At 38.3% G+C, this 13,476-nt stretch overlaps 1 protein-coding gene across 22 annotated transcripts in view; it reads left to right on the top strand.

The window, feature by feature from the left end:
• MARK3 (microtubule affinity regulating kinase 3) overlaps positions 1-13,476 on the top strand; it is a 63,482-nt gene that overhangs the window by 36,624 nt on the left and 13,382 nt on the right. For all 22 annotated transcript variants that reach the window (XM_074583904.1, XM_074583902.1, XM_074583900.1 and 19 more), the window contains 7 exons: positions 371-607; positions 702-821; positions 1,549-1,648; positions 1,910-2,022; positions 2,801-2,954; positions 4,721-4,938; positions 10,209-10,312. In XM_074583904.1, the coding sequence (XP_074440005.1) occupies positions 371-607; positions 702-821; positions 1,549-1,648; positions 1,910-2,022; positions 2,801-2,954; positions 4,721-4,938; positions 10,209-10,312 (1,046 nt within the window). The remainder of the gene's footprint in view (positions 1-370; positions 608-701; positions 822-1,548; positions 1,649-1,909; positions 2,023-2,800; positions 2,955-4,720; positions 4,939-10,208; positions 10,313-13,476) is intronic.

Genomic DNA, 13,476 nt, shown 5'->3' with positions numbered 1-13,476 from the left:
TTCATCTTAATACATCTGAAATGTAAGTTACAATAGAATCATAGAATAGTTTGGGTTGGAAGGGACCTTTAAAGGCGATCTAGTCCAACCCTCATTCTCAGGGATGCACTTCTGTGCAGAAAACAGATAGATGTTATTAATGCAGTTTTCAGGTAGCATAACAGCACCCATAGTCTGAAGCCATTGTTCAGAGATTTTTAAAATAGAGGATATGTGAATTATAGACTAAAGCATACCTAAAGACCTTGCAAGGAAGGGAATGTTAACAGATATTTCAGCTTTTTGTCTTTTAAGAATGAGTAAAAACAGATAGTAGCACTTTAAATCAAGTATCTTAAGTTCATCTTACAAACTCTTCTCTCTCTTCCAGGCTGAAAATCTACTGCTAGATGCAGATATGAACATTAAAATAGCTGACTTTGGTTTTAGCAATGAGTTTACAGTCGGAAATAAACTGGACACCTTTTGTGGCAGCCCACCATATGCTGCTCCAGAGCTCTTTCAAGGGAAAAAATATGATGGACCTGAAGTAGATGTTTGGAGTTTAGGTGTTATCCTTTATACTCTTGTGAGTGGATCTCTTCCTTTCGATGGACAGAACTTAAAGGTGCGTTTTTGTAGAACGTGTTGGGCATGTTTACCTAATGTTTTAAGTGATTTGCTGCTTACAACTTACTGTCTGTTCTTCTTCTATTACCAAGGAACTTAGAGAAAGAGTGCTAAGAGGAAAATACAGGATTCCTTTCTACATGTCCACAGACTGTGAAAACCTCCTCAAACGTTTCCTGGTGCTAAACCCAACAAAAAGAGGCACTCTAGAGGTAATTGCAGAAATAAGGTGCATCAGAAAGCTAGACGTCATATTTTGCAAACTGGATTTTTGAGCTGCAAATTATTATTGTCATACCATTCCTGAATAGTTTATTTGGAGTGGGTTCAGGAGTGGAAGATTGTTGAGTAAAGCATATAACTTCTTTTTTTTAAGATATTGTTTGCTGGGGATACAAGGCATCTGACTCCACGGTTACTTTCAAAATGAACATGAGACTACACTGCTTATGTCGTATAACTTTTCCTGATGGTTACCTTGTGGATTCCTGCATTAATGAATGATCCCCCAGGACACTTCCCACACTTTCAAATGTGAACTGGAAGTATGGACTGCTAGGTTATTGTAGGGTTGCATTTTGTACCATCATGGAGGAAAAAGGCCAAAAGAATACTAGTTTCCACAGACTTCCATAGTCAAGCCTGGATCTGCTAATCTTGTCAGAATTGTCACACTGCTCCTGGTCTGTGTTACAGGCTTTTAGCTTTCAGCTATGTGCTAGAAGACAGCTGATTGGGAAGCAGCTTGGCTTGGTGTGCACAGTTGGTTCTCCTCACTGGAACAAAACAAAGCTGAGTAGGTGCTGGGGCCTGTTCTGGAAAAGAAAAAATGAGAAAAGGCCTTAGTGTTTGGTAGATGGAGGAGGGGGGGAGTTTGTTCAACAACTCATTGTCTTTGCTGCTAAGTGTATTGTACTAATAAAACCCTTTCTTTTATAGCAAATTATGAAGGACAGGTGGATCAATGCAGGGCATGAGGAGGATGAACTTAAACCTTTTGTTGAACCAGAACTAGACATCTCGGACCAGAAAAGAATAGGTAATCAAGTATTTTTCAGAATATGATACTGTTTGCATGGTGTGGGTGTTGTTTTTGTGGGTATTTTTCCCTATACCACTCTGTATTTCTTTGCCCTTTGGAAAAAGTAATCTAATATCGATATTTCTTCAGGCTTATGTTCTCACACTTAATTGTTTCTTTTAATTCTTTAAATGTTCCATTCTTTCTCTTGAACTTAAACACTCAGCCAGCCTAAACATCAGAATGTTTCTGTTACTTACAGAGTGTGTTTGTTTTTAGATATTATAGTAGGAATGGGATATTCTCAAGAAGAAATTCAAGAATCCCTTAGTAAAATGAAGTATGATGAAATCACAGCTACATACTTACTGCTAGGAAGGAAATCATCAGAGGTAAGTACCGTTCTTACAAATGCAAAGAAATAAAGGAATCAGAAAGTGGTCTTAGGAAAGTAAGAAGCAAAAATTAAGACAGCAACTATAGGCATTGCATTCCTCCACAAAAGTCCATTACACTTAAAATCACATTATTCTAATCATCAGTGTCAACTGTCCAGATGGTGCTGTGTTTGTTCTCACTGTGATCTCAGTCAGTAAACTCTTTAGGTTCCCAAAACTGCCTTGCTTGCTCAGCAGTTACTCCTCTGAAGGACTTTGTATGCCAGTTACTGTCCTGTCTAGTCTAGGAGCTCAAGTGTGAATGTGCCAGCTGTAAATATTTTAAGAGAACCAAAAAGCAGGACCAATCAACCTAAAAAAGTTCTTGCCTTGTAGATTACCTTTCCATATGATGCTGAAAGGGCTCGGCATCAGTAAGCTGCTCTTGGTTCCTCTGTTGGAGGAGTTGGTGTGGTGGCTTCTACTCAATGTATCCTCTCTTCCTGTTAAAATCTTAGAGAACTCTGAGGAGATAGTACTGAAAGCAGAGATGGATTTTCTTTATCTGATTGTCCTTTGAGGAGCTGCAGATTCCACTGAGTTTCACCTAAGACAGTTGCACAAGAATCTAAGAGAAGTTGGGGCCTCTTAAGCAACTTCCTTGCTGTCACAAAATTTCCTATGTACCAGAGCCATCTTCCTTCTGCCTCCCAGTTACTGCTCCCATAATGTGGTGGATGTTTAATTTGTTTTGTCTGAACTCCCTGTTTTAATATTCTCATTTGTATTGTAGTTGGATGCAAGTGATTCAAGCTCCAGCAGCAATCTTTCACTTGCCAAGGTTAGGCCAAGTAGTGATCTTAATAATAGCACTGGACAATCTCCTCATCACAAAGTTCAGAGAAGCATATCTTCTAGCCAGAAACAGCGGCGGTACAGTGATCACGGTGAGCAATTCTCATTTTCAGTGTTGCAGAATATAGTGACTTCCAGTTCTGTTCGGTTTCTGACTTTGCCTCCATCCCCCAAAGGTAAGGAGGATGACAACAGTGTAGCTCACAGCATGGTGGTTAAATAATTTACTGAATAACTAATATTTTTTTTAATTTGTTTCGTTATAAAGCCTTCAAAAACAGCTTCTAGAGGAAGGCTGAATACACCAACTTAATTCGCTTATTCTGCCTTGTGTCATCCCTTGCATTCCTGACCGTGCTGGGAAAGGCTTGTTATACAAATTGAAGAGAATGTTGCAACCCCCTTTTTCATGAAGAGCACAGCACTCCTCCCCCATGCTCTTCTGTGTCTGTTCAGCTTTTGTTTTCTTTTGACACTACTAGGTCAGCCTGTGTCTAAAACTTGAAGAAATGTCAGTTTGCCAATATTTCTTGTTTCCTGTTTCCTGAGGGAAGTGTCACTTGATTGTCCTGCAGGAATTAAATTTCTAAAGATCAGTGACTCAGGCAAACTCAGAACTCTGCTTAATGAGTGTGCAGGATAGTAGCTTAGAGCTTTCTAAGTATCTTAAACATCTTCCTGCCCAGACACTAACTCATAAAAGGAGTCTGTGCTTAGGTCTACTTTTAAATACATCAAGTGCATCCAGAGGTTGCTTTCCTTGCGGAGTCTCCTGGTATGATGATTATTGTGTTTTGTGATGCTTTTTAATATATATCTATACCTATATGTAATACATATACATATGCATTTTATTGTGTGTGTATATACGTACACTTTCTGATTAATTCTTATTAAAACACTAACTACAAAGTTGATGTATCTTGATGTATCCTCTTCTGAGGCGATGTAACTAAGATGGCAGAAAACCCAATCCTGACATTCCCCCAGGCTTTTCCCAGCATCCAGGATCCTATTAAAGCAGAGGGAGCTTGGGACTGCTGAAGGGGCTGCCTCATTCTCCAGTGTTCTGGCACACCCAGGGAGGCTGGTGGTAGATCACCACTGCCACCACTTCTGGGCTGTTCCAGGAGCAGTTAATGCCGCTGGTGGTCCAGGGTTGCGTCACCAGGTACCTGTCTCAGGAGCCCAATTTTATCACAAATTGGCTTGAACACTGTGTGCCAGCTTTGTGCTAATGAAGGATCCTCTGATTTGAATGAGTCAGTTACTTGCTAAGTGTCTTCAAGATTATTATAAAGGGTTTTTTTCCTTACCAAGACACACCAGTACTCAAACACCAAAAGGCTCCATTAAATTCATAATTCTTTCATGGAAATCACGTAATATCTTCACCTAATGAATTCAAATAAATGTCTGTTGTTATGGCCCTCCTGTCCTTAGCAAGGTAAGCAGAAGAAAGTTATGTATCTTTGAATTATGATAAAAGTGGAAGCCTTACTAGAGTTGACTTGAATATCAAAGTCAGATTTTAGTACAAAATGGGGGGCCTTGCTTCATGGGGTCGTGTGCGTATGTTGTCATCGCCTCCCTTCTGTTGTCCCCCCCCACTTAAAGAGAAAGAAATAAAAAAAAGTTTGGAAAGTGTTTTGTTTTTCACAGTGTTTTGCTGTCTTCTGAAATGTGTATATTTCAGTAGTTTAAATAATTACCTTTTTGCAACTCTGATTCCCAGTGTTAATTAATTTGATTGTCATGTGTGAATGCATTTCCATTGTAGTGAAAAACAGCTACTGAACTTCTGAGAAGAAAAATCCTTTTCCTGTTTCTTTTTTGGTTTTGTTTTTTTTTTTTTTAGCTGGACCATCCATCCCCTCAGTAGTGGCGTATCCCAAAAGAAGCCAGACTAGTACTACAGACACTGACCTCAAAGAGGAAGGAATTCAGTCAAGAAAATCCAGCAGTAGTGCTGTTGGAGGAAGAGGAATTGCACCAGCTAGTCCAATGCTTGGAAATGCCAGCAATCCCAATAAGGCTGATATTCCTGAACGTAAGAAAAGTTCGGCTGTTCCTAGGGTAAGGAAAAATGCTTATTTATCAAAACCATGAAATGTTTTTGAGGGGTGAAAAAGTGTCAAACCTGTGATTTATCAGCGGTGCTGATTTTATTTTTTATCAAGAGTAAATGTAGGTATCGTACTGTTGCTTTTTTTTCCCCTGCATCAGTCGGCTACTCAAGTTACCTCTTAATATTCCTGAAGTAGTTAGTAGGTATTAATAATTAAGCAGTAGTAGCTGTTAGTGAACAGACATACTTTGGGTATTAAAAAACATTTAGAAAAAAGAAAGTGAACCTAAAGGCTCTCCCCTGAAATTTCCTATGAGTTATTTCTGATATCAGCAACTACTGTTGTGTGGCCTCTGTACAGAAGAACAAAATCTCTATTTTTATTATAAGGAACCACCTAATCTTTGTTCTCAAACACGCTATTCCAAGTCATAGTTATGTATATTAAGATTATCAAAGAAATATAGCTCTAAAAACTGTTCAAAGGTATATTTCAACCTGTATTTAGAAGTCGTGTGCCTGGCTTTTGTCCTCGTGGGCTTCCCGCACCTGCCTCTAAACCTCAACAACAAAAATACCACGCTAAGGTGCATAACCAGTGAATTTACAGGGTCGAGCAGTAGGTAGCGTACCAAAAGAAAGAAAATCCTTTGTTTGGTTTGGCTTTAACTTGTATACTCTGTGGTGCCTCCCTCTGAGGCAAAGCTGGAAATCTGTTTTCACATAATAACTTTTGTGTTTTGTAACATTTAATTTCTAAAACTTAAGGATTTTGTATTGAAAAACTTCCTTCTTTTCAGAAGAAATAACTTCCCAGCCCTTTATTCAACTTGCAATGGAGTGATTTTATTTTTTTTTTTAAGCTTACCCAAAAAGCTGTTATGTTTGGTCATATACTCTCTGCACCATAACTTACAACAAATAAGAACAGAACTTCCTGAGCTCACAGCTTTTTGACAATCTGAAGCAAAAGTAGTAAAATAAGATTTATTTTACTTTTTTGGTGCTGTATTGTCAGTTGGCTTAGTGGCTGATAGTGACTTGGCTGGAGGATTTCAGACAAAGAGATTCCTTGGAAAGACACGTCTTCTACTGTAGCAGCTGTTACTTATAAATGCAAACAAGAGCTCATGATTTTAGGCGACACTTTTCTGACTTTTGTGGTCCCCTGTCCTTTCCCTTGGTTTATGATTAGTCCAGAAACCATTCAGATTTTGTTTCTTCTTACATGACAGTTCTTTGCTGTTGAGACTCAAAATGGTAGGATAATCCAGTCAGTTTTGTCCAATATGGGACTTCACTAAGTATTGTGTAGTGCCTCACTCGAGAGCTTTGCATCACAGTTACAACATTTTTTATGTTTAGTATCTGTAGTGTTTTGATCTGCTCTTCTACACAACTCCCAAATCGTGGGAATTTATTCCAGTAGTCTTATTTCAAATTCCTTACTACTGTAGCTGAAATAAAATTTGAGCTCGTAACTGTAGGATACTTCTCTCTCTTGATTCAGTGCACAACAGATCTTTTACAAGCAGTGGTACAAGGTGGTGAACATGGAATCAGACTTGTGATGTCACTCAATTAATTAGTGATTAATTAATTAATTAGCTTAAAGTTGTCTCTGTTCATAGCTCTTCGTGTCAGATTGTGCAAACTCTCTTATTTCTGCCCCTGCCCCACGCTAGAGATTAGTCTTTTACTTTCTGGCTTGTTGGGGATTGCGGGAAGCACTGACTTCTTACACAATTCCTGGAACTGATTAGGGAGTTTTATTTCTTACAGTATTGGCATGCATCTGGAAGGGGAAAAAAAAGGATATTGGAGTTACCATATTTGTCCTGAAGTTGAAAAAAGTTTGAGGTGGAGAGAGTTTGTGTTCTCACTGAGCACTTAAGTCCTAAAATCAGTAATATGATAAGAAGCAACAGAAAAATACTGTTTAAAAAAATTATTACTTTGACAGATACAGCAAAAGTAGTAGAACTGGTCCTTGCTGGAGACTCTTAGCCAGTTGTGTGCTGCTCTTCTTGAATAACGAAGCTTACAAGCATGCACTTAAGAATAAGAGTTGTGCTTGTAGAGCAGATAGCTAGTCTGGAGTTGGAGTAAGGGGCTCCAAGCGGTACTTCTAAAGCTGGCAGTGTGTTTAAACTCTTTAAACAAAATAGTTCTGCAAGCTGAACAAGTGCACATCAAAAAGCTTCAAGTTCATCAGGCAAATACCAAATTAATAATGAAAACCTGCTACAGGGGTTGCATAGTTAGCAGCAGCTAATTAATTCCTTTCTTTAATAACTCCTTGATTATTGTTCACAGCTTTGGATTTTTCCTCAATGCTTGTAATAAGGCTGCCCCAGCGCCCTTAATATGGACTTTAAAAAACTGGAAGAGGAGAATAGATGGTATGTTTGTGAAATCATTTAGGATCAAAAAAACAGACTAGTGCTCTTAATTTAGATTGGTTCATTACTGTAAGTCAGAAGCTGATTCCTTGAAAGGTTTTCATCAGTTCTCGCCTTGGCGTCTCTTAATGTGAAAACAGCCTGCCTAAGCAGCGGGCATAAGACTCTAGGAAAAGAGGGGGACTCTGCACCACAAATTCATCCTTTGTGCTGTGATTGGACCTTGTGCACATGCTCGGAAGTCTCAACATGTGCTTCTGCAGTGTCAACACCTCTTACAAAGAAGGCAGATGATGCCACAAGGATGAACTTATGCAGCTGACCCTCACCCTAAGGGTTGTCATTCCATTGGGGAGTGTGGTTGACACCAGTTCCAGGCTTCCTGTGCTGTGCACCTGTGCGCCTTAGTCATGTCCAGAGATTAATAGTTTGTAGACTGGCTGAACAAAAAAGTTGTAGCTGAAGAGCTTCCTTAATGAATTGTGAAAGTCGTACACTAAAAAGTGTAGAGGCCCTGATGCCAAGGCTGTATTCTTGCTAAAACTGAAATTTGAAAGCTTGAAATGCTTAAATCTCCTCTCACGACCTCTGAAATCTGAGCCAAAGAGAAAAAAATATATACTGTTCCTTCTGTCTTTGTGTTCCAGAAAGAGCTGGCAATGTGCATCTTTAGAGTCCTCTGATTCCAGATACAAATACCAAAACTTGTCCACTCCCAAACCTGAAAATGCGTAGTCTTTCAAGTTTGATCCAGCACAGAGATTGCGGTCTTGTCTTTCTAGATGTGCAACATCACAGTACTTCTTAATGCTATGTGGTGGCTTCTCAAGGCAAACAAATATTTAATGCTCTAAGGGAGCAGGTGGAAAGAAGCAAGCCACCCATTATTGTGCATGTTTCCCGCCAAAAAAACCACTGCAAACATATGCAAACATTAATATACAGTACTTCAGTGTACTATTGGCTTGCAAGGGCTCCACAAAGTGTCTTGCACAGCGTGATCTCTCAAGAACATACAAGCTCAACTTCACGTTAGATGCACAGTTTCATTGCTCGCAAGTTTAGTAAAGAGAGGGGAGTTTGCACAATGACAAATGTTAGAGAAAAGTGGAAGAATCAATGACTGAGTTTAAATAAATGAACATATTTGAAGACAAGGGGATGTGAAAGGAATAAAGTACAAGGAGAGGGCCAGGAAGACTTCTGCTGGTGCTTGGCACATGTCTATCCCAAAGAATACTTGAGAGCTCTTGAGATAACTACTTACGATTTAATTAATAGTTCTGTGAATCTAAAATACTCTTGATACTCTTTGTACTTTTTAACACTAGGAGGTTGCGCGGTTCACTCTTTCATTTTTATTTGTACTTTCATGTGAAGATGTGTAACAGGTCAGCATTCTTTTAAGCAGACAAGATGGCTTCATTGTTAAATCTGCAACTCAGGGTCCGAGTTGCTTGAGACTCCCTGTATAGCAAATATTTTGTCTAAAGGCACTGGCAAAGCTTGTACTGGTTATTGAGAATACTCCACTTTAATAGTTTTATTTCAGGTTCGGAAACAAAAAAGGTTTGTCTACACTCCTTTTGTGCTTGAACTTTTTTTTTATCCTTTTTATCCTTCTTCCCGTCTCATTCTCTACTGTGACCGTTTATGTGAAACCTTTTTTGTAATGCTATTTTAAAAATCCACTGAATTTCCCTTGTCTATCATAGCAGTAATTCTTCAAAGAACTCCAAAAGGTTAGTTGAGCATGAAGTCCCCTGCCTGATTCTTAGTGGCCATCCTTACTGAACATGTGCTTATCCAGGTGCTGACCAGTCATTCCCTTAAGCTAGCCTCCTCCAAGACTTTCCCAGCAGTGATGTTTAAAGTTAAGAGCCTATTTTGCTTCCTGCTTTGCCCCGTGATCCTTTTCTTTAAAGACAATTTTTAAAGGTTTTTTCCAATTTCCAACCACATGCAGTTTCCTGTGTTATGTTCTTGGGGTGGGGAGTAAAAATGGAAGGCTTGCCAGCTTTTACTTCCTCTACAACCTGGGGGTGCATGTTTATCTGGACCACCATGCTTTTCCTACAGTAATTGCATCTAACATTTTGTAATTCTGTTATCTGTGAATTACCTAGCTTCTCAGTCGTTCCTGGAAAATTGACCGCCAACTTGGGCATATCTCCACCCTCTTTCTCTGTAAAGACAGAGGCAAAGTAATTCTATTTCTTTTCTCCCCTCTAAAGTAAGGTCTGTAGTTTAAGCTCCCCTGGTTCTCTTGTCCTCAATGTATTATGCTTGTATTTAAATGTATATTTTAAAAAATGTTGTCTTAAAATTCTCTGCAATTTCTGTCTTTAATTTGAGTTATCCTTCCCTTTTTTTAAAACTTGTCTAGTGTTTTATAGTATTTTAATATTTAAAAGTTCATGTTTACCTTCCCACTGAATTTTACCACATTTGTTTCTTAAGTCTTTGCTCTTCCTATCTTGTTTAAGGGTATGATTTTAAGTTAAAGGAAATTCTACCATCTGCAAGTGGTAAAGTATTTCAAAAATAGGCTATAAAGATGTAGGCTATCCAGATGTAGATGAATGCTATACATACTGAGAATTTGTAATTCAGAACACTGGTAACTAAAAACTTTAAGCGGTAATAATTTTGAGCCATCAACATGAAATACAAGAACAACTCTTTAGAATTATTTTTTCGGATTGCATTATTCCTTAAAAATACTTGAAGGTGTTTGTATATTAACTTATTTAATTATTGTAAGTCCTATAATTGTGTAGAACTAGCATGAAGTAAACCAGCCTTCAATTATATGTAGACTTAACCCCAGAAAAGCCGTTTGTGGGGAATAACAAGCCTATGTTTTTTAATTGTAGAATAATACTGCCCCCGGAGCAATGACACGGCGCAACACATATGTTTGTAGTGAAAGAACCACTGCTGATAGGCATTCAGTGATACAAAATGGCAAGGAGAAAAGGTATATGAAATGTCTTCCTATGGTGTATGTCGCTTGTCGTCACATTTCCAAAAAAATTATAATGTCTGATTTAAAAACCAGTAATATTCTAGCATAATTCTTAATGAAAGGTGAGTATAGATCTTTGGTTGTGGAGTACCCGTAAGTATGTTGGGTTTTTTTCTATGCTTAATTCATACAGTCTTTATACTTAGAATGTTAAAGGAAGATGATAATTTCTGGTTAAATACATGTCATGTTTTTACAGCCTTGATCTTAAGTCAGATGTTAATTCCTGTGACCAAACAACACATGCTTGCAGAAGAGGCTTGTTTAGTGTCAAACTACAAAGTCCATCTCTCTTGGGCCATTTTTTTTTTTTACATTTCACTTTATAGTGTACTTTGTTGGGATTAATTGGAATGCTCTTTTTTCTACCAAGTTTCAGGGAGAAAGTCACTTTTTCTGAGCAAAGACGGAACAGTGATGGGCCATTGTCTTGGACTAATAATGTTGCTTACTGATATCCTTGTAGTTTAATTGCTTCCCAGTATTTATAGAACCCATCTTAAGAAGGGTAGCACTGATATCTCCATATTCTGAGTGAAAACAGTCAGAGAAATAATCTCCTCTTACTTTACTGAATGAAAGCTTGACTGGAGCACGCAATGGAGTTGGAGTTAACCAGTTCATGTGTCGGCACCACAGCTACATCTAGCGCCATCCTTCCCTGTGTCCCAAAGAATGAGGAGAGCTGTAGAAAATAAATATAATAGTGAACGTAGACATTAGCTATAGAGTAACACTTCTGAAGAATACCAGCAAGCCTCCTGGCTGGCTGAGGTGTTTTCAGTCCCAACTGTTCTTTGCAGAATTCTACTGGTGTCAAAAGCTGGTAACAAGTAGTTGACCATTGCCGGGAGAGTGCCCGGATAGCTAGTACTTAATAAAAATACTTAAGCTTGGAGGAATGTGTACCTCTCTCCTACTCTTCCCAATTTTCTCCACCCCTTCCTAATTTTCTGCTATATTGTAAAGGGTGGGAAGAAAATACTTTTCTTCTAGCTTGTGTTGAAGTTGGTGAAAGATCCACCATTTTTTGCACAGAATGTTTCCCCTTCCTTTTGCCAGTTCATAAGGAAGAGTGGCAAAGCTGTGATGTTGAATGGAAAGTCTGTCTGTCCCTTGTTTGACCTGGAGTCTAGGGATAAAGAACATGATTTTGACCCTGTCTCTTCCTCCTAGCTTTCTGCAAACTGAAAGTGATTAAGGAAAAAGTCAAGTGTTAAGTTTGAAGAGTGCCAAAGCTGTAGCTGGCCAGCTGGGCCTGCAGTCAACTGTCTTGTGAAGTACAGCACAGCTATTTGGTACTGTCTCTTAGTGTGTCTGTCTCGGCCTTCATTGATTAGTCCTTGTTAATGTTACCAAGTTTGTTTAGATTAAAGCTCACCATCCCTCCTTTGATTTGATACGTTAATAGCTTTGTTTCTTTCCAAACTCTCTTTGATAAATGAACCTTTCTGTCCAAAATAGTTTCGATCAGATTTGGTTACTTGATTTCTTGGTTTAATAACATTTTTGTTCATCTTTAAACTAATATCTTTGCAATATCTTGTCTACAATTTCGTTATTATGTTTTTTAAAGGTATTAGATATTGTTTACTAGGAATGCTTGGGATTCAGATGTCGACTTAATTCAGGAGTAACTTTCATACTGCTAAGGAGCTGTCTTCTAAAGTTGTTGTTGGTTTGGTTTTTTTTCCCCTCAGCTTTGAATTTCTCAGAAAACTGCTGTCTTTCTGGTTTTTCCCATACGGGCATTGTATTAACTCTATTTAATATCCATAATAGGTTATCCTTATGTAATTAACCTTTTATTGTCAATATGGTATGCAAACATCATCTGCTTATTCTGCAGACTTTAGCCCTATTTGGGTCATTTGAAATGTCTAGGCGTTTATATTTTCGTTGTCGGAAAAAAAAATCTTCATAGCTTTTATCGTATATTTTTGATTACTACTTTCGTTACTCTTTATAGAAGGTTAAAGCAAGAAAAGATAATGAGAATGCATTGCTAATTGTTCTACAATTTGAGACTTCTTGTGGTCTGAAATGCTTCAACACTAAACTGCTCATTCATTTTGGCACCATTTCAGAATTACTGTGATTTGGCACAGAATTCAGAATTTATGTCTGAATATATTTTGTTGCTGTAGCTGGGCAAAGGCTTGACTGATCACATGAAATGCAGAGACCTTTAATGCAGGCTAAATAAACATGGCTGTTGATGGGACTGGATCTTCAGAATGGATGGATTTTGCGAGCCTTCAGGTGTTTCTGTAGTATCTCTAATACGACTGTACTCTCATCTTGGCAGAAAGTAACTTTAGAAACTTGTTAATGGTTTTTCCTCTGCGAAGCAAGAGCTGAAGTAGAAACTGGGCCTTCGTATAAATCCAAGGTTTTGTTAAAAATGCTTTCTGTGCTTTTGAAGTGTCTGTTGGTGGCAAATGTTAAAGAGAAAAGTAATTACTATAAAAGGTTTGTTACAGATTGGATTGTAGATTGTCCATAGCCAGTCAGATACTGACACCCATTGAAAACTTGGGAGGCTGGCCTTAAAAGGCAAGATGTGTGCATTCAAAGTCTCTATTCTTTCCCTTGAGAAACAGTTAAAATGTTGCCTGTTCTGTCTTTATTTTGCACATTGAATTCTGAGGAGGCACCATTTCTGAAGGTATGGAAGCTTTGAAGAATCAATAGTCAGCTGTTTGACCTGATGTTGGAGAAAATAGTCTTGAAGACCCCATGCCAGACCGGCAGAAGGGAAGAGTGTTTTAAGTCACACATCCCTACTTTAACACATTGTGTGGCTGACACAGGCATTCCCATGGAGATGACTCTGGCTTTCCTCCAAAGCCTGAGCATTAATTAACGCACTTGGGGATTCATGAAACACTTGTCATAATGATAGGCAATTGCTTTAAATCATTTCTAATGCAAATGATTTACAACAGCCTCAGATTTTTTTTTTATAAGCCTTGGCACTAATTGGCAAATGTTAGCTCACTGTTTCTCGTGTTCCCAGGCTAGTAATCCGAGGAATCCAAGGAAGCTGATTTCTAGCAGTGCTTCACAGGAAGAAATAAAAATGCTTTAATATGTGGTCTGGTACCTTATTGATA

Source organism: Larus michahellis, chromosome 4, assembly GCF_964199755.1.
Source record: "Larus michahellis chromosome 4, bLarMic1.1, whole genome shotgun sequence".
NCBI lineage: Eukaryota > Metazoa > Chordata > Aves > Charadriiformes > Laridae > Larus > Larus michahellis.
This window is presented reverse-complemented; position numbering and strand designations above follow the sequence as displayed.